This window comes from Boleophthalmus pectinirostris, unplaced genomic scaffold (assembly GCF_026225935.1).
Source record: "Boleophthalmus pectinirostris isolate CB_2022bp ecotype Guang Dong unplaced genomic scaffold, ASM2622593v1 HiC_scaffold_17, whole genome shotgun sequence".
NCBI classification, from domain to species: domain Eukaryota; kingdom Metazoa; phylum Chordata; class Actinopteri; order Gobiiformes; family Gobiidae; genus Boleophthalmus; species Boleophthalmus pectinirostris.
Window position 1 is genome coordinate 26,388,824 of NW_026571115.1, and position 21,970 is coordinate 26,410,793.

General features: G+C 39.1%; 1 protein-coding gene across 1 annotated transcript in view; it reads left to right on the plus strand.

Annotated features, from left to right (window-relative positions):
• grapa (GRB2 related adaptor protein a) overlaps positions 1-21,970 on the plus strand; it is a 77,140-nt gene that overhangs the window by 4,441 nt on the left and 50,729 nt on the right. The window contains exons 2-3 of the mRNA XM_020925253.2: positions 6,869-6,966; positions 13,792-13,911. Of these exons, the coding sequence (XP_020780912.1) occupies positions 6,869-6,966; positions 13,792-13,911 (218 nt within the window). The remainder of the gene's footprint in view (positions 1-6,868; positions 6,967-13,791; positions 13,912-21,970) is intronic.

The following is a 21,970-nucleotide window of genomic DNA, read 5'->3' on the forward strand; positions in this document are numbered from 1 at the left end:
GACACCCGAGTGGACTCATGTATAGTTCGCTCTGGATTGTGGGGCGCGCGGTCGTTTTTTGATGGGGTTGGAGGCTTATAGTGTGGAAAATACGGTAAATCATCACCAGTTTATAGAGCTAAATTGGGTATTAAGAAAACCGATATCTTTTAACGAGTATCTGATCCATCAAAATTGTCAATGATCGATACTAGTATTATATCGGAGCATCCTTTTGGTTTTTAAGAGTAAAAATCAGGTACAGCATCTTTTATTTATCTCTTCAGGGCTTTGTCTTCACACGTGCGGTACAGAAAATTTGTCTTCTAACAAGGTTTACCTCACTTTCCTATGACTCACCAGCAGATAATTGTATGTCTGCTTATACCTGACACAGTCTATATATATTTCTCACATGTTTCTCTCCTTGTTTTTCCACTCCTCCCTCGGGGTCACAGGTCAAACACTGGTGCTGCTGATAAATTATTCCTCACATTAGCATCCATGCAGAAAGCCCTCACCGCACTTCAGCGCTTTTTCAATTTCAAACCGTTTCTCCGCCGCCATATTTGCCGTTCTATTCATACGGGACTTGATCAATGCCTATTGTCGTGCATCCTTTTGGTCTTTTTTTGTCGCATGTGCCACCGGGATCTGTGAGGTCGAGTGGCGTGTGGGCTCGCGCTAAATATAGCTTCTTTGGAACTGGCTCAGGCGGTCTGCTTTTAAAAGTTAGAGGAGTCTATCGAGTCAATTACAAGCTCTGTAGGCTCTTGGTTTTCTGGGCTACTTTAGTTACAAATGTAGGAATATACTGCAGTGCAATGTGGTTATGTGTTACCATATGATGAGTTCATATTTATCAATCACAACCATCACCACCACCGCTTTGACCTTTGACCTCTGAGTGTACAGTTTAAGCACAGAAAATGAGGGTGGACTGTTACAATAACACGAATCACAATTTTCTTTGCTTAAATAAATGGTTTTATAGTAGCAGCGCTTTATAAACATCGGGAACTACATATCCCATGATTCATTTCAGTGCAGACAACATGAAGAAATACATTTTTTTACTTGAATTCTTGGGATTATGACGGAAATAATCCTGAAACAACATATTTGGGGAGATCTTTTACTGCCAAAAATATTAATTATTATAGTTTATGTGTTGAATAAGAAATTGTGAAAGTTTTCAAGTCTGTATTTCGTCCCATGTTAAAATTGGACATAAAAACATGTTGCAGTATCTGTGAGTGATGTGAAATTCTCCTGTAAACTAACGTTGAACTGGTCAGTTACAACATTCATCGCTGCAGTTACAGCATTTTTTCTTTGAATCACTCAGGAAACAAGATTTCTCAAAAAATTGAACTTTGTCACCAAATAAAAGAGAGTGATATGAAGGTGCTTTTGGTCTTAACTCAGTTTAGACAAAATTCGCAGTTTCACGCTGTTTTTACGCAGTATAGTTTCCTGTGACATGCAAAAAAATTAAAAAATAAATAAACTAATCAACTTTATATTGATTAGGGATTTTTCAGTTCTGATGCTATTGATATTTTAGCTTTAATGATGATGCTGACACTCAATATAAACAACTGTCTAACAAAACGAAAATTAGGGATGCACCGATACAATACCGGTATCAAATATCTGTGCCGATATTGAACATTTTGATGGATCCGATATCGGTCCCAAGGTATCGGTTCAGTGGATATCCCATTTTGGGCTATACATTGGTATAATACGACGATTTACTGGATAGTATTGGCCAAAAACACGCTGTTTCCGCTGTTAGGATCCAACAACCACACAATTACGATGTCCGAATCCCAAAACTAAAATATGATATCAGAACCAGAAACAAAAGTGATATGGTTCAAATGACTAGAAAAGATCAGCTTTGTCAATAGACGAATCCCACTGTAAAATCAAACATGGCGGTTTGATGCTCACTTTTTCGGAAAATCCTTCCCAGTATGCATTGCGCAATGACTGGAAGTCCGAGATTCTTGATGCGTGTATTGAACTTGTGTTATTTATTTATTTATTTATTTTTTGCTGTTTTCAAAAGTTGTTTTCAAGTGTTTAAAGGAAATAAATCACATTTTCAGTTTCTGTCCTAGTATCAGTTTATATCAGGTATTGGCAGATACTTAAAGCTAAAGTATAAACATCAGAGCAGATCAAAAAAAGCTGGATCTCTAAAAGAGATTATATTTTCTTAAATTTCAAAACAAGTTCTATTCAAATTCAAATGTTTTTATCCTTCAGACCATAAAGAATAACTTTGCATGAATAAAAGTGAATTTATTCAGATTAACATTCATTATACAGATGCTCTTCAAACATCAAACATATAATAGTCGTTTTAAATCAGTCTATAAGCCTCATAACTGGCAGCCTCGTGAGACGCCACACTTCATTAGTCCACTTCTTTATACAGTCTACGGCAGAAACACAGGAAGTAGTCAAACAATTAACAGCTGACAAACTTCTATTGTATTTTCTAACTTTTCTTCCGACTTGACGATGACTAAGAGGTGCAAAAATCATTAATATTCATTTCATTCACACCACACTCCGAACACGACAAACAAGGAAAACACAGGAGATGACGTATTTCAAGAAAAGTGAGTGAGGTGATAAGTTTAATAAGTTGAACAGATTTCGACGCTTAGACAGTGACAGGTTGTTGAAAGGTTAGCAGTGTAATGACGGACGGAAATATCTCTCAGAAACTTCTAGTGGTGGTGAAGAGGAGGAGAGGCTGAGGACGGAGCTGGTTCTGCTGCTGTGGTGGAGATAAAGCGGTGAATAGTATAAAAGTAAAGAAAAGAAAGTGCATTGCATAAATATGGTGAAAGGAAGATAAGCATGTAACAGGTTGTGAATAGAAATAAAAAGCTTCATCTGCTGAGATTGAATTGAAATGAATAAACATAAAACCAGAGCATTGCTTTAAAAGTGCACTGCGTAATATTTCTGATGGAAGGTCTGTCACTTGCTTGTCTTAATGGAATTGTTTTTGCTTCGCTCCAGTGTTCCACAGTGTAGCTTCAGGCAAATCTAACTAGAATTTATCAAGGTTTCAAAATGGCCGCCCATTCAAGTCAGTGGGCCGAGCTCAATGGCGCATGAGCCCAGATTCGCCTTTAGCCCGGCTCGGTACTTCCGGTGGCTGTGGGCCGACCGAGCCGCTTTTCTCCAGCAGGAACATGCGAATGCACGCAAACGCACACACGGGGCGAGGTCCTGTGTATCACGTGAACACTTTGACCAATCAGAGTGAGAGGAGCTAGAGCAGAGCCGGAGCTAAAGATTATAAAGCGTTTTTTAAGACAACTAAAGGATTTTGAGCTGAGAAAAAGTTTATGATCTAAAAATAGGTAAAAATCGCCACAAAATCCGTCATTTTTGAAAGTTGTAGGTGCCCTGTCAGCCGAACACGAGCAGTTTGTGATTACATTTCACTCTATGAGAAAAATCGTGTCTCAGCCCATGGGATTTTTTCCGCTGTAGTACCAGTGAGTGGCCACTATGTCATCTGGAGGCAGCTACAAGCAGCAACACCCTATCCAATTATTTTAATAGATCCATGGAATTTATTTAACTTCAGGTGCCTGAAAATTAGTCAGGCTGGCGCCACCTAGTGCCTCTGCTCAATTTCATTTTTCTCCAGTGACTAGGTCAGGAATCGGAATACACTAGACGGTTTGCAAGAACCCTGGAAGTTCACACACTGGCCAATTAGCGAAGAGCTGTGAAGCGCCTGTCTGGGTCCCTTTTGTGGTACAGCACAACAGTAAACAAAGCGGTTGAGACGGATGTAGACGAAGCCATACATTCTGTGTTGGCAACGATTCCCGAGATTGAGGATTTAAAGCCGAAACAAAGAGAATGTTTGGTTAATTTTTCATCAAGGGGAAAGATGTTATTGCTCTTCTTCCTATGGGATTTGGGAAAAGCTTAAGATACCATTTAGCTCCGTTAGCGGCGCATTACATACGTCATGACCAAATAGCAGCGATTGGTTAAATTAAAAAAGTACCTCAAACACAACAGGACTCCAGGTACTCCAAAGAAGAGCAAGAATTAAATGGCTTATTTAAGCTCTGATGAAGACTGTTAAGGTCGAAACATGTTGGCTTTGGCCATTTAAATAAAGGCCTTTTACTATATTTTCCTTGTGCAATTTTTTAAAAACTTTTTTTTACTTCTTTGGAGTGCCTGGAGTCCTGTTTTGTTTGAGCTTTGATCCTTTTTCCAAGAGCAACCTCTACCTGCTCCCACTGATTGGAACAATTGCAGAAAACAGCCACACTTTTGTTCTTTCTGTACAAAAAAAGGACCTGCCTACGGTTCCCAATCCTAATGCTGCGAGGTCAGACGGTTTCTACAAAGTGAAACCGGCTGATGAATCAGGCTACCTGAAAATACCATGTTGACAAAAATGATGCTTAGTGTGTGTGTGTGGGGAGGGGTTCTTCTACACAGACCTGCCATGTTTTACTTATTTGAATTATTTTTTATGTATTTTATTGGTTTTATTTATTTATTCATTGCTGTTCTATGATTTTGCTCTTATTTTATTTTACTGGTTTTATTAATTTAAGACTAGTATGATTAAATATGAGCATTTATTTTATCATTACATTATTGTTGTTGTTATTATGTATTTGTGCAGAACTTTGGAAACTGTTTGTTTGTGAAATGTGCTATAGCAATAAAGTGGATTGGATTGAATGTAACTTGGCCTAGTTTGTCTCCATGGAGATAGACAAGTTTAATGCCATACTTAGGGATATTTTTCAAGTGAGACAAGTAGGTAACAGATGACATTAACTTTATATAGTGCTCCTGAAGTTTATTTTTCAGTAAATATATTTTTATCTGTGAAATTCTTAGACAAAGTGAAAGTAAGGACCTACTGTTCTGCCAAGTGAAAAACAGAACCATTTGACTTATTATTCTGCAGAAGTTAAAACTACTATGTCCGCTAAGTTTCCAAACTTTGTATAGCAATGTCAAATGTTGACAAATGTTTCATTACTTCTGGTTGCCATTGACTGACTAGCTGTATTTTACCCAACAGTGATTGATAGACTGCACTCTTCATAGTAATAGATTTATAAGGCACAGAGTAAAAACAGCTGGTGCGTGAAATGAAGCGCTGGATGCCTTGGTAGAGTCAAACCAAAGAACTTTTGTCAGACACGCATTCAAAAGATAAGCTAAATGTAGCTTTTACTTTACTGTTAGCAGTTACAGATATTGGGTTGGTATATGTTTCAGCGAGATAAAAACGATTGCTAAAAATGATACAAGCAAAGCAAATATAATGGCTTAAAATTAAAATGTGTCATGGAGGATTAGACAAGAATATACGGTATATCTTAAAAGAAATACAAATTGCTTTTAAAATTGGCACTCATTGGTCTGAAAATGAAATATGGATAAAAATGAATCTATATAGCAAACCATTTATGAATGCAAATATTTGTTAAAATATAAAAGTCATTATGGTGAATATAGCTTATTCTAAATTTACTAAATTGAGTAATACACATATGAACTGTAAAACTGTATAAAAAAGGTTTCTAGTTACAACTACTACAAAAAGATATAAACATTTTACTCAATAGGCAATATATGGTAACATGCAGTAGCTACTGTAGAAGCTACAAGTTGTCCAATAGACCTTTTTCATAACGGCCGGAAGTCACTTATGTTAATGCTTTTCTATGGCAAAATATCTGTGGAAATGACTTGTGTATTTTCCACCAGCTTCATCAGTACATCTAGGGCATCCTGCATTTTTGCAACTTGTCAGTGCGGCGCAACTAAAGTCTTTCTCAGCCTGGTCTGCCATCGTTTCGGGAAAAGACCGGGACCGGGCACTTGTTTCCAGGGCAACGGATGCAAATTAAGTATTTTTCTCCCGTTCGTCCTCGGCATCCAAGACGCGCGTCGGGGGCATCTAAACTCAAACGCAAAGCCGTCCAAATAGAGGCGTCAGTGTTTTTTTTGACACCACAGGGTGAATGGACCATTAATGCGTCGTCGTTGTTCACCTTTCCGTTTTCGTCTTTCTTACTTTGATAGTTGTGGATAAATTCTTCATGGACAGAATATGTCCTTTGTCGACCTTGTTGGATGAAGATTTGGTGATGGGGCAGATTTATGAAGCTGGTGGTAAATAAGCGAGACATTTCCACAGATATTTTGCCATAGAAAAGCATTAACCAGAAGTGACATTTACCCTACATCGCGGCACTTCCGGCTGTTGTGAAAAAGGTCTATGAGTAGCTACCTATAATAAAGCTTGTGATTATATAGGTAGTACAAAATGGTTAGTGCAACAGCAAGAAGGTCCCTGGTTCAACTCGCGGACAGTATCTAATCTGCCTGTGTACTCTTTCGTGTCTGTGTCCTCATGTTTGGGTGGGTTTTCTCGGTACAAAAGGCTAATCCTCCATGAATCTTAAGATCTGGGAAATTGTTTTGTTACCATAAATGTGTTTGTTTTACTTGCCTCAGCGTCCAATAGTGACATTTGGACGAGCTATCTGGGTTAATGTGGATCAGGCGTCATCGGATTTGCTGGCAATTGTGTGTGTAATCACGGAGGACTTTATGTGGCCTTTCCAACTTGGCAGTAATCCTCTGCTTGTTGAAATCTCTATGACTTGAGGACCTCCGTGCGCTGAAAGAAGGATGAAAACCCAGTGTAGCGGATAATGGAAGATGAGCAGCTTGGCGCGGAGATAGATATATAGTCGAAACGTGCCCTTTCGTTCGATGAATGGCGATGGCCTCTGTCTATGTCATTAGGAGCCATATTTCATTCTCTCTCTCTCTCTCTCTGTTTCTTTCTAACCCCCAGATCACCAACATGGAGGATGACCCCAACTGGTACACCGCAGAGCTCCACAACCGAAAGGGTTTTGTGCCGAAAAACTACATCAATCTACGGCCACATGCGTAAGTATAGACACACGAACAGAAATATCACATGTCTTCCGATAATATCACAATATAGTCCAATGAGGTTCATTTGGTCTTCCGATATTTTATGTTATTAGGTTCTTTTTTCAGACCAAGAGTTTGTTTTCATACCTGATAGTTTCGACTGCTCACTAGTGGTCTTCCTCAGAGTCACGTGATGTTGCTGTGACGTGTCTGGTCAGTTGATTTATACAGGTGGAGATGGCGCTGTTGTCCTGCCTCCACCTGTAGGACGACAGCACCAAAACCTGTTTAAATCAGCTCATCGGACATGTCACAGCAACATCACATGACTCTGAGGAAGACCACTACTGAGCAGTCGAAACTGTCAGGTATGAAAACAAACGCTTGGTCTGGAAAAAAGAACCTAATACCATAATATCACAATATTCTTGGAGCCAGGTGACGTTTTCAATTTGATCACGATTCATGTACAATTACGCTGCATTATATTGCACTCGGGACCACCTCGAGAAAATGCAATGGAACAGCCAATCAAATCGAAGGTCCGAAACATAAACTTGGGCTAGTTCTGTGCAAACTGAGTCGATTTTGAATTTACAGATTTAAGTCACAGGAAAAATGTCGGCGCACACATTAAACGGGGAGAATTGTCTTTTCGTCATTTTAATATGTTAAGTTGTGTATGAGTAGAGAAAGTGTCTTCTAAAAACTTTGTAATGATATTTAGACTTTCTTTCACATCATTTGACAATAGACAGAAGTTTTTTTTTCTGAACATGTAATAGTCAAACTGCCAGAATGGACTCGATTTACGTTGAACTTTCTCGGGCGTCCATATTTTCCTCAACTGTTGCAATGGAACACAATTACAATGGATGTCGAGAGAACTGACTTGGATTTATCGACTACCGACATTCAATAAAACGCGGCAATAAAGGGCTTATATTATACTCTTTTTTGATCCATGTTGTATTGTTTCTTTATCAAAAAACATACCAGAATGTTTTGTTTCATTCACACATTTTTAACATGCAAATCCTGAGGCTGAATTCTTCTCTCAAACACTCTGTTCCACCTTGTAATGTCATATGGTAATAAAAGAAGAGCTTCACTATGTTTTTAAACTCCAAAATCCTCCACTAGAATCATTTGGATGATTTCAGCCCTGGAATTGCCAACGTCTAAAGAACAAAATGTAAAATGTAGCCGTTAACTAGAAAACTACAGCTTCATAGCATCACAAGGTGGAGCATTTTGACCTTTGGAGATGCTGAGAATAAAAAAGGATTAGGTCTGTTTTTAAGGAGATAACAACATTTTTACATGGCTTAATGCTCACATGAGTCAGTTTTGCATAATAAGGAAACCAAGTCATAAAATATCTGTTCTTTATATGACCTTTAATCGTTTTCTATTCGTGCCTTTGGGGGGAACGTCTTCTGAAAGTTTAATTTTCACTGTGATTGGTTAAATCCAGCTGTCACTTGCTCAAAGCATTACAAAAACTAACCAATAAGGTTACATTCAGACTGCAGGGCTTAATGCTCAATTCAGATTTTTTGTGAAATCAGATTTTTCCGCGAGGTCAGTCACATTTCCGATTAAAGGCGACTTGTGATCTTCGGTGTGAACTTTAAATGCCCCAAAAGTGTCCCGCAGGCTCAATGGAGTGTGCTCCAGTGTTCACAGAAGTCGCCTAAATGCTGGGCTTCTCTCCCAAAAATACAGTCCAGTTCTTCATAAAATGGACACAGGTTACATATCCACGGCCGCTTCGTTTGTTTGAGTCCTTGTATTTGGCTTGCAGGTGCTTTATTTTTTGTTGACATTAAAGCCAGGACTGCCAGTAGCCGCGCTCAGCCATTTCTTTGGCAATCATTTCAAAAACAGCCCGGTTCCGATAAGACCCCTCCAATTTGGCCTGAATACAGCGATCCCCCTAAATATTAATTAACTCACTAATCTCGCTTTCCCTCCATTGACGAGACTCCGAGCCTGACGTGTAGGTGGGATGAATGCGACCTGACCGTTCAGACTGAAGTCGCATGTCAAAAGATCAGATATGTATCGGTTTTAGGAGCACATATCCAAGTGTCCTGGGTTGCATTTGAAAAAATCGGATCTGTGTCATTAAAAGATCAGATAAAGGTCGTATAGGGCAAAAAAATCAGATTTGGGTCAGTTCAAGCTGCAGTCTGAACGTAGCCTAAGAGAAGTAAGTGGGAGAAAGTATGTTTGAGCAGACGGCTAGGTCTACATTGTTCGGTCAAGTACAATAGCTTTTCAAGATGTTTTGTGGGAAATTTTCAATGCATTAGCCTTTCACCTGCTGGTCATTCAGACGTCACTAAAATGGCGTGACCTCTATTTGTGCCCTATAGGGAATAGTGTCGACATTTGGACGCAGTCTGTATATATAATGCTGACAGCAATTCTCTGGACATACAAAGTGGCTTAACGTTACATTTTCCATTCACTCCCCTCAATCCATTTTGTTCTAGGAAGTTTTCAGACCACCACACACACACACACATCATACTTAGGTGAGGTTGGTGAAATGTCTTGCCCGTGGACTCAAGTCAAACCTTATATGTATGTAAGGCAAAACTTTACCACTTGAATCACTGTCAGCCATCTACACAAACCACAAACCGTTGCTTTATTTCAGAGCTGCCAACATGAAGAGATATTTAATTAACCCTGAAATGTGACAGCAGTATTACACAAGCGTATTAAGATATGTATTGGGTCTTTTTATGTATAGAACCTGCTAATCCAGTAATTTAGATCTTCACAAACATGTTCTGAAATGCATCTTGTATTACCTCAACAGTTATTATTTCAGTGTCTTCTCAAATTCTCTAAAATGTGCACTGAGGACTGAATTTTTAATTTACGCAAAATTGACTCTTGTGAGCTTTAAGTCATACATCATCAAAAACATACCGGCAGTTGTGTTTTTTGTTTCATGCTCACATTTTTAAGCAACGTTATATTATTTGTCTATCTACATCTCCTCAAAATTCTCCTTGTGACGTCATGAAGCGCTACTTTTCAAGTTAACACCTTCCATTTTACCTTTTATTCAGTAGAGATCATAGAACTATTATAAAATCTGGAAGATGAATCCAAGATGGCGTCGTATTATTTTCAGTGGCCTATGCTCAATAGCGCATGGACCCACAAAAATGTTTCACTTCTGCATTTACTTCATCAACAGGGGCTAACATGCGCAGCGTGGAGCGTTTGGACCAATCAGAGCGAGAGCTGCTAGAGTGGAGCTAGCGCGGCCTCAAAGTGGGACAACTTTCACAAAATCCAACTTTTGTGAAAGTTGTCGATGCCCTGTCAGCCGAACAGAAATTCACAGAAATTGCATTGTGCTTCTATGGGAGAATTCTTCCTGGGCCCAAGCCAAGCCCCGGAGTTTCAAAATGGCCGCCCATTCAAGTCAATGGGCCGAGCTCAATGGTGCATGATTCCAGATTCGCCTTTAGCCCGGTCAGGTACTTCTGGTGGCTGTGGGCTGACAGAGCCTGTGCAGTAGTGCTCTTTTCTCCTGCAGGCACACGCGAACGCACGTGAACGCGCGCACAGAGCACGGTCTCGTGTATAACGTGATCGCTTTGACCAATCAGAGGGAGAGAGCCGAAACTAACGATTACAAAGTGTTTTTTTTAATACAACTGAAGGATTTTGAACTGAGAAAAAGTTTATGATTTAAAAATAGGTAAAAATCGCCACAAAATCCAACATTTTTGAAAGTTGTAGGTCCCTGTAAGCCGAACAGGAGTAGTTTGTGATTACATTGCGCTCTACGAGAAAAATCTTGTCTCAACCCAGGGTTTTTTTTCCGCTGTAGTACCAGTGAGTGACCACTACGTCAACTGGAGGAAAATACAAGCAGCAACACCCTATCCAGTTATTTTAACAGACCCGTGGCCCAAGCTCCCGGGAGCTGCAGTACCTGGAGCGACCACTAGTCAGTCTCGAGTCAGGACAGAGGGGGAGTGCTTTATCCAGTTTTTATTATAGATCCATAGTAGAGAGATAGGCAAATCCAAGGCCGAAATGGTCGAAATGATTCTAGTGAAGGTGTATGGAGTTTAAAAACACAACAAAAACACACTTGAACAAGACCTCAAGGTGGAATAAAGCGTTTTCTGTTTGAGACAAGAACTCGGCCTACATGTGCAGGATTTGTGTGTTAACCATGTGTCAGTTAAACAAAACTCCAGGTTTGTCTTTTGATGAGGAAACAACATTACAAAATAGTTCAGAAAATCGCGTAATATGGGGCCTTTAAAATCTCTCATTATCAGATATTACGTCTTCAAAGCTATACAATTAAAATCCAGAAATTTCACACATTCAAACAGCCCGTCCACGGTGCTAGGGGGATCTTTAGTTCATTAGGCTCTGGACATCTGCACTCTGGCATAAGGGCCCCCCCCCATAGGGACGTACACTCACTGGCTTACATAACGCCACACAATAAAGCCATGTGTGTGTGTGTATGTATGTTGTTGTCATGTGATTTTAGCTGGTGCACCCCACGTCTCTGTCAGATGCTCATTTGCACCAGCTGGGCTCTAGTCTCCCCCCATTGTGATAAACAGCAATCTGGCAATGCGATATTAGACTGTCTTTTTACTGCAGTAATAGAAAGTAATGGTGATAGGGATGGTCCTGTCTGTGTAGTTCGTTTGAGGTAGTCGCAGACTCCAGGGAGAAAGTCCATGTGTGTCCTCTGCTGGGAGGAGAGGTTTGTAGTAGATCTGCACATGTCTGATGTACTTTAGTCTATTACAGAATGGAACAGATGATGGAGTGATGAAAATGAGCAGTGTGCCAGTTAGATAAATGGAAAAAATAACACAATGTTCCATGTATCTAAGATGCTATGTCTTCTGAGTTAATGTAGTTATGTGCAAGATGATTCATAAAAAATGTTTAAAGGTCCTATATTATACTAGCCTGGCTGGTGCCACCTAGTGCCTCCGCTTAATCTCATTTCTCTCCAGCGACTAGGTCAGGAATCTAAATACACTAGATGACTTGCAAGAACCCCGGAAGTTGTAGACTGCACACCGGCCAATCAGTGAAGAGCTGTGAAGCCATGATGTCAAACTCAAGCGCCTGTCTGGGTCCCTTTTGTGGTACAGCACAACAATAAACAAAGCGGTCGAAATGAATGTAGATGAAGACAGATATTCTGTGTTGGCAACGATTCCCGAGATCAAGGATTTAAAGCTGGAACAAAGGGAATGTTTGGTGAATTTTATCAAGGGGAAGGACATTATTGCCCTTCTTCCTATGAGATTTGGAGCATTATGTACATCACGACCAAACAGCAGCGATTGGTTAAATAAAAAAGTACCCGCCTACAGTCAAGCGAATGAATCCTTATCCTGCAAGATCAGATGGTAGATGAATCATGCTAATATTATGAAAAATTGGCTCGTGAACCTTTAGTCATGTTAAAATGCTGTTACCCCATCAAAAACATACCTGGAGTTGTGTTTTGTTTCATTCACACATGTTTGAGTAATGCTGCATTATTTGTCTGTCTACGTCTCCCAAACTCAGGATGCTCTGTCCCACCTTGAGATGTCATGAAGCAGTGGTTTTCAAGTTATCAGGTTCCTCTTACCGTTTGTTCAGTAGAGGTGGCAATTCTAGAGATGAAATTGTCCAAATGATTCTAGTGAAGGTGTATGGAGTTTAAAAACACTACCAGATGACATCACAAGGTGGAATTTAATGTGAAAGTTTTGTGTAACTTATCAATAGGTGAGTTTCATTGTTGACAAAAGCTCGCGTTGCATGCTGGGAATTCTTTCAACATGATGGACGGAGCGAGAAAGCACGTAAAGGGTATTGATCCCGGTTATTTATCCACTCTAACGGCAGAGGACCGAAGGCGATTTGACCAGAAATTGGTCATAAGCATCGATGGACGCCAAAGTCACCCTTTTCAACCCCTACAAAAGGTGGACCAAACCAAATTTCTGGTCAGAATCGCCAACTACCTGGACAAATATTCACTTCGGCGATATCCACAATGACTTGGTGGAAACTCCTGGGCCATTCACAGCAGAAAAGATGAAAACCTCCAAGAGTCTTGATGTGTTGTTGAACTTGTTAGAGTCCACGGTTTGCAAGGATCTTCTACGTTTGCTCTGCGAATGTTTGAAAGCCGTTTTATTCACCGTTAGCGGTTCTTTTCACTCAGAACACGAAAAAGACATTTTCCTTCTTCCGTGCTTCTATTTGTGCATCCGAAAATGCAGCAGGAATTTACCATTAATGGGGATAAATACACGAGGTTACGCACTGTGTTTGACCGCTATCGTGTTTCTTGCCTCCGACCAAAATATTTCCCAGCATGCAACGCGGGCTTTTAATAACAATGACGTCAGCTGAAACTCGCCTATAACAACGCTATAACTGAATAAATACTCGTGTAACTACTGACCAAAATAATCGCAATAATGATTTTTTTCCATAATTGAGCAGCCCTAGTGAGTGGTTTCTTGATGTAAAGCGCTTGAAATAGGAAATGTGCTATATAAAAAAGTAACAATTTACCATTTAGCTGTTGCAAGGGTAATTAGCCAAAAATGAAACTATGACAGCATTACTTTTCTGCTTCTGTTAGAACATTCTGTTAGAGCACGCATTCAGAAGCACAGCTAAAAATACACCCAATAACGTACCTACTTTACATACCATACGTTTCATGTTTTGTTTTGTCAGCATGTGTGCGTTTTGAACTTTATCTACACCTCACCGGCACTAATCTTCTCCCTGTCTTCTCTGTCTCTGTACCCCCAGCTGGTTCGCCGGGCGGATATCTCGTGGTGTGGCAGAAAGCAGGCTCAGACACAGGGAGTGCGGAGCCTTTTTGGTTCGGGAAAGCGAAAGTGCCCCTGGGGAATTTTCCATGTCTGTCAGGTAGGATAATCACTCACGCACTATGAAAAATGGGGAACAGTTGTAAGCATTGCGTTTTTATCACGGTGCACTATTTATTTATGTTTTTTAGTGGTTAAATGTTATCAAGTTTTGCTTTTGTTTTGCGAGGAAAAGCTCATTGTTAGTCTGCTCATGACTCCATCTAGTGGTACAAACTGGCATGACTATAAAAACTTTGTGATGTAGAAGTTTTCAGCTTGTCCAAGAAAGGGTGGAAGTAAAAGAAAGAAACCAAGAATATTTTGTTAGTATACTTTTTTTAAAACTTAACTGTACGGTGTTGAGTAAAATGCAGGACTGGGTTTAGGAATGCAACTAAAAATTAACAGTTGTAAAAAAATAAAAATAAAACAGACTGTCAAAATGTCGTAACAAATGACAAAAAATCTATACATAGAATCCATATTTTTGATCCAATGCAGTGTAAATAAGGATAAAAAAAACTTGTGTGCATGGTTAAGTCTCAGTTCTTTCATTGTGCATTTTTGTGAATACCCAGCTTTTTCGAAATTACTGAAACAAAAATGCCAAAACCCTTTTTGTGTTTATTTTGTAAATTTAAAAGTGCATTATGTAACTTTTCTGGTGATAAGTCTGTCAAATGCTTTTCTTCATGGAGATGTTATTGCTTTGTCTGGAAAGTTTCACAGTATGGCATTAAAGCTTTCTATCTTCATGAAGACCAAACCTAACCAAACCAAGTTATAGGTCAGATCTGTGGAGAGGCGACCCCGCTCACAGTCAGAATGCCTGATTTTCTAGGTATTTTTGAGCTATAAAACCACCTGAAATTGAATAAATGTAAAGTAGAACTGTTTTAATGTCATAGTGTGGAACATTCCAGGCAGTGTAATGGCATATCCATAAAAACAAGCAGGTGACAGACCCCCAGCCAAAAACTTACAGTGTGCATCTTTAACAATATGTGTATCATTCGATTTTCATTATTTATCTCCAAAACCAACATTACAAAACAGATAATGATAAATTTTTTTCAGTTTTCGATTTTGTGTTAAAATGAATAATGAAAAAAAAAAAAAAACGGTTTCCTGGACTAAACCAGAACTGAACCAGGACTAAACCAGGAGGACCGAACCAGGATTCATCCTAGGACTGAACCAGGAGGACTAAACCACTAAGCCAGGTCTAAACCAGGACTAAACAAGGACTAAACCAGGTCTAAACTAGGACTAAACCAGGATAATCTTTAACTTGAGAAAAAGAGAAACTGGACCCCGAGCCTGCAATTACCCGACAGTCTACTCATTCCTGGTTTAGTCCTGGGTTAGTCCCATTTTAGTCCTGTTTTAGTCCGAGTTTCATTCCTGGTTTAGTCCTCCTGGTTCAGTCCTGGGATAAATCCTAGTTCAGTCCTAGTTCAGTCCTGGTTTAGTCCTCCTGGTTCAGTCCTGGGATCAGTCCTGGTATAGTTTTAGAGATAAACAATGAAGAAAAAATATATATATATTTTTTTATTTTCTTATTTTGGTTTTATTTTGAAAATGAACGAATGATCTGTCGATTTTTAACCTGTCCTTGAGACCTTGTTTTTTGATCCAGAACTACCTAACTAAAAGACTAACTTACTGGACATAATTTGGGTTAATTACAACTAAGACACACCCAAACACAAAGAAAACACGCAAACTCACTACCAAAAAGTCCTCCCACTCAAGAACCAAACCGTGCACCTTCTTGCTGCGCGGCGAGAGCTTGACTGCATTTTCCCATGCACTTCCACCTTTTCACCCGCACCACTTTGATCTCTCTGTTCCTTCTTTTACTACCATGTCATCCTGCCTTGTTTTCCTCCGGGGCCATTAAACTTTGATGCCACCTCATCTAATGCAATCTATTTCAATTAGCACGGCCCCATCCATACGGCAACTGTACGCGCAAATGAACACGTCTCCAGTCGTGTTTCCTGGCTGCCTTGTTTCTCTTCATTAATAATTGTGTACTGTGTGTGCGTTTGTGTGTGCTGATGGAGTAGGTAAGGTGCAGAGAGGAAAGGAAAGGAAAGGAAAGGAGGAGAGATGGATGAAAGAAAGAAAGAAAGAAAGAAGGAGGGGGAAAGTGGGCAGGCTTGTGGCACGACGTAAGATAATCACGTCTAGAGCGTCGCGGCATGTGTGGAAGCTAACGGGGGCCAATTGCTTGTGTTGTTGTTACGGGGAGTCTACAGCTGGGGCCCGCTGTTGTGTGGTTTGGGAGTTAAAACAATCGCTGGGGGTGATTGAAAGTTGTAAATGTGTTCTCACCGCCTGGAAAAGTGAGCTAAATCCAATATGGTCAGTGTTGGGGAGTAACAGATTACATGTAATCTAAAATGTATGTAATCAGAGTACAGTATATGAGTAACTGTATTCGGTTACAGTTACTGTTTCAGTGAGTGGTAATTGGATTACAGTTACTTTGTTGAAATAAATGGATTACACGGTGGTATTTTCCTGTATTCCTGTTTTCGCATTTTGGGCTATATCCCCCCCTACCCTTTTTTTTTTTTTTTTTTTTTTTTTTTTGAAATTCCACTCATTGCCAGAAACTAAACCAGGACTAAACTAGATCTTAACCAGGTCTAAACCAGGACTAAACCAGGACTAAACTAGATCTAAAACAGGTCTAAAACCAGGTCTAAACCAGGTCTAAAACAGGACTAAAACAGGTCTAAAACAGGACTAAAACAGGTCTAAAACAGGTCTAAAACAGGTCTAAAACAGGTCTAAAACAGGACTAAAACAGGTCTAAAACAGGATTTAACAGGACTAAATCATGCTGTGTGGACGTGTCTCCTCTTCTTCTATCAATAATATTTTTAATTTGGTTCAGTAATGTCTGGGCTTTTTATTTTCTTTCAAAACGAGGAAATCGTAACATAAGATATGTTACGATTTCCTCAACTTTGCTTCTCTACAGCAAATCAAGTAATCCAAAGTATTCAGATTACGTTACTCATCTTAAATAACTGAATGGATTCTGTTACAAACTACATTTTGGGGTATGTAATCTGTAATCTGTAGGGGAATACATTTTAAAAGTAACTTTCCCAACATTGAATATGGTGCTATGGTGGAAGCGGTGGCCTGGCTGGTACAAACAGAAGTTGGGAATGACAGGAAACACAGCGCACGGTGCAGATAATTTTGCAATATGGTGACAATGGGTGTGTTATACATGAAAATCTAGGATAAAAAACTATTATGGAAGAAACAGATCTATTTTTGTAAAACCGCTGCATGCATTTATAAAAATAAGAACAAGATGAGAAAGGTTCAGCTGTGTTTTGTCAAAACTTTTTAAACTAAGCAACAAAACAAAACAAAAATAAAGTTTTGGGAATGAAAAATATACTAATTTGGTATGTGATTTTAAAAAGGTGTCACAAAAATCATTATGATATATCAAAATCTATTTAATCACACCGTGGCTGAGGTTTTGGATCATTAATTCTGAACCACGATGTGATTAAATAGATTTTGGTAATGGCAAATGGTCATATTTTTACTCAGAGCCCTTTACAACAAGAAACCACACACTCATTTACACAGACAATGGGGGTGAGGTGGGTTAAGTGTCTTGCCCAAGGACACAACGACAGTATTCATCTGTGGGAGCTGGAATCACACTACCAACCTGTGAGTCACTAGATCTGAACATTCAGTCAATTATGTTTGTGTCAAGATCGAGATTTGAACCGCAAACCTTCAGATCAGTGGACAAATGCTACTGCTGCCCCATTTAAAAGAATACTGGTTTAATTCCTGCTACCTGCGATGCAAATTGTTGTGTCCTCGAGCAAGGCATTTCACCTTAATGTATGAATGTGTCAGTTGTATAACAGTGGACAGGTGGTGAGTTTGGTAGTCAATTTTCATTTTACATGGTGCGTTTACATGTTTAACTGATTGCAACTCTTACAAAAAAATGAAAGGTGCACTGTATAACTTTTCTGGCAGAGGGCACCTGCTTGTCTCCATGGAGATGTTGTTGCTCTGCCCGGAATGTTCCATGGTATGAGATTAAACATATATAGTTAGTAGGGATGTAACTGTACACCAAAATCATGGTTTTGAGGTTCATACAAATGAGAAAATAAAATAAATGCAAAGTGCTGCTTGGTAATACGAATAAGTTACTGTAAATAAAGTATTCTCAAATAAGCAACAAATGTTTGAAATATTATAAAAAATTAATTCATTGTAAACAGTAAACAAAACTTGTCAAAAAGTAAAGCACTGCACTAACAATTCCAGCATGGAATTTTACTTAGTCTTCATATTTTTGGCCAGAAAAACCAACTTGTCCACATTGTCTGCAGTAAGTGCTGATCTGCTGCTGTTACAATGTCCCCAGTGGTTGAAAATACCCTTTTGCTTTTGACAGAGATCGCGGATATGAGGGGTATGAGGAGGGCGGGGTGCGGAAATTTTGTGCCGGCGAAAAGCAAAAGTGAGGACCGGAGCACGACGACCGTAGTTTTACGAGGATTTACGTGGGTCGGAGGGACGTAGTCAAGTCGGGGGCCAATTGTCGTCAAAGTGGCCGCCCTAACTATAAAGCGCTGCGGGAAACACTGCCACCCCAATCACGGATGAGTTAAATCGTGAATATTAAAAAGCCGAGCCTTCCGTGTAGCTGCACATGTAGTGGCGGAATGTAAATACACACAAATTGCGCGAACTCACTCGTGCACAACCTCGCACCGAACAAAACGCCCCGTACCAAAACAGTTCAGCACGAAAACATGTACCATTACACCCAATAGTTACCGCTAATTCCTTCTGTGAATAGGGGTGACTCTCCACAGATCTGATTTGTAAAATACCATAGTGCTGTTGCATGTCTAGTGATACATACAGTGTGTCTAATCTGTACTGTGGAACATTCTAGATACGGCAATAACGTTTCCATGAAGACAAGCAGATGGCAGACCCTCCACTAAAAATGTTATGCAGTGCGCCATTAATGTTTGACTTTTTAAATGTTTTTCTTAAAATATCCAAATCATTCCCGTCTCAAAAGCTGCCTTCTATTTGAACTTCTTTCTACTGTAAAAAACTGCTCCTAGACTACGGTTTCCAACAGGATTTGCTAACAGATGCTGTCTAATTCTCATTCCTGGCTAGTGAGTAAATGAAGCATGGCAAGGAAAAGTAGGTTGGGTAAAGTTGGACGGGAAAACGCCGTGGCTTGTGCTAAATACATACATTTGCCAAGAAGAGGATGGGGGATTTTTGATGCTCATTTCTCCGTTGGCTCCGTGCGTCCAGCTCCCTGCCTGCTGGACGGATGTTTCCAGAACTGGGTCAGGTGTTTGTAGTTTGGGAGTGGTCCATGGTGGGTTTGATGTCTGGGCAGTCTTGGCTAAGTCCAGTTTTTAACGTCAGCGTGGCTCTTAATCTCGTCAACGTGAGCCCTGGAGCCAAATGGGAAAAATTTGGAAAACTAAGATAGCAAAAGCCGGAACAGATCATCGTTCAACCGGGAAGAATGTATTCCGACCAATCACAGCCTGAAACCTTTTCTACTCAGATCTTACTGGCTGTATACATTATTTTCACTTCGGTAGGTCACTTCTATTTACAGTTTTCTAACTTTTTAAAATCTTACTTGAAAAATATTACCACAAATTTTGAGTTGCTCCTGAATTTTGGCTTAGCACTCATTTTGGGTGGGCTGAATATGGGCTACATCTTAAGATTAATTTTATATATATAGCTGTGTATATGGCACGACAGCATTATTTTATAGTTGGGTGTAAATATACTATGTCTGTATGTATCCAGATATTCTTCTTATTTTTCTATTATCATTCTGTGATTGTTGTATGATGATTACGATTTCATTATTATTATTTTTATTATTGTTACACTATATGTTGATTGTCGTTGTTTTTTGGAATTATGGGGTTTTGCGTGCACTGTTTCTTTACGAATTGTCACCCTTGGGTGCTTGCCACACCCTATTTAAGATGGCCACCTGAGCTCTCATTCTGTTTGCCTGACGAAGGCCTAGTGCCGAAACGTTGCACGGTTTGTCCGAATAAATTTCACAATTTCGGGATTTTTCTGTAGGCTCAGCACTTCTGCATTTAAACTTCATGAAAGACTTGAAAGGTGATTGGTCTTTCATAAAGTTTAAATGCACTCTCTCTCCCCTTCTTTCTGCCTGCTTTTCCCCAATCTGTCTCATCCCCACCGTAGCAGCAAAACCATCAGCCTCCTCAGTCATCTCCCTGTCTAGATCAGGTTATGAACAAGTAAAACAATCTTTAATTCTGTGTATCATAGTTGGATTTATAAGCAGGGTAACCATCTGGTCTTTAAAGTCTTTAAAAGGTCTTTAATTTCATGTTCCTAAATTTACGCCTTAAAAAGTCTTAAATTATGTTGTTCAAGTCTTATTTTTTTAACAAAGGTCTTAAATTTCATTAGCCTATTTTTTGTACATTCAACCAGGCTGCAGTGCAATGTTAAATGGAGGGAGGAAAACAAAACAACAACTTGAAATCACGTAATTTGCTATACGCGCGAACAATACTTGGTTCAGGCGCGGTGACAATGCGTAAACAATCAGTACAGTAGAGGAAGACATTGAATGGATCATGGGGAAGTGCAGGTTTAATCCACAATGGGTCTTCAATCTAAATATGGTATCGTAGTTGGTTGATCATTATTAGAATTGGATCTGGTGTTTTTCGCCCACATAATGAGTGAGATGTTGGTCTTAATTTTCATTTAAGTGGTCTTAAAAAGGTCTTAAATTTGGGGTAGTCAAACTTGGGGATACCCTGATACGATGATATATTTTTAAACAAAAAATGATTGTCCAATATTTGAGAAGACCACTGTCCACATTATTTAGAGGTCCTACAATACGCAAAATTGACTCTTGTGAGCTTTTAGTCGTGTTAGAATGTTGTTATCTCACCAAAAACGTACCTGGAGTTGTGTTTCGTTTCATTCACACATTTGAGTAACCCTTTATTATTACTCTGTTTACATCTCCAAAGCTCAAAAATGCTCTGTTCCAACTTGTGATGTCAAAAAGCGGTGGTAGTTTCCAAGTTAACTGCTCCTTTTCTCTTTTTGTTTAGTTGTGATTAGGGAAGTAACAAAACGATATCCAAATCTCACAGTACGATATTTATTGCGATATTTTGGAGATGCTGATATAATTGTAGACAGGACAATTTATTGCTTTTAAAATATGATTTTGATTTGAATTATTTCCATCATAATCCCAAGAATTCTAATAAAAACATATTTCTTCATGTTGTCTGTGTTGAAATGAATCATGGGATATGTAATTTTCAATGTTTATTAGCTGTTGCGACTATAAAACAATGCATTTAAGCAAAGGATTTTGTAATTCGATATATTATTGGTATTATTGTGAGACTTTTGACGATACAATATCACAATATTTCAGTTATTGTTACATCCCTAGTTGTGATTGGCAATGCCAGGGCTGAAATTATCCATATGATTCTAGTGAAGGTTTGTGGAGTTTAAAAACACAGTGGAGCATCTCAGTCTCAGCCTAAATGTGAAGAGTTTGTGAAAATGAAAGAAAATGCTCTCACTTTCGGTATGTTTTTAATCAGAAAATAACATAATATGGGCCCTTTGAGTGTAAAAAAAAAGTCAAATTTAGCAATGTTTGTTGCATATTGTTATAAATTTTATTATCTTTTATCCTCTGTGAACCAGGAAGCAACTATGCAATTATGGCAAAACTCAGCTTTGGCCTCTGTTAAGTGTGTTTATAAACTCAACACACTGAATTATTTGGATGCTAGGACTGGGTTAGAAAAGTGAGGAATAAGTTTGGAGCTATACACATTATTTATACTTGGGTAGGCAACTTCTATTTACAGTTTTCTCATTTTTTACTTGAAAAATATTACCACATATTTCCAGTTGTTCCCGAATTTTGGCTCAGCGCTTCTGCAAGCTACTGTAAACAGAGTAAAAATGCGTGTTTTTGAAAAGGTTAGAAAGATGGTTCTATTTTTGGACACTGGTCACTTTTAATG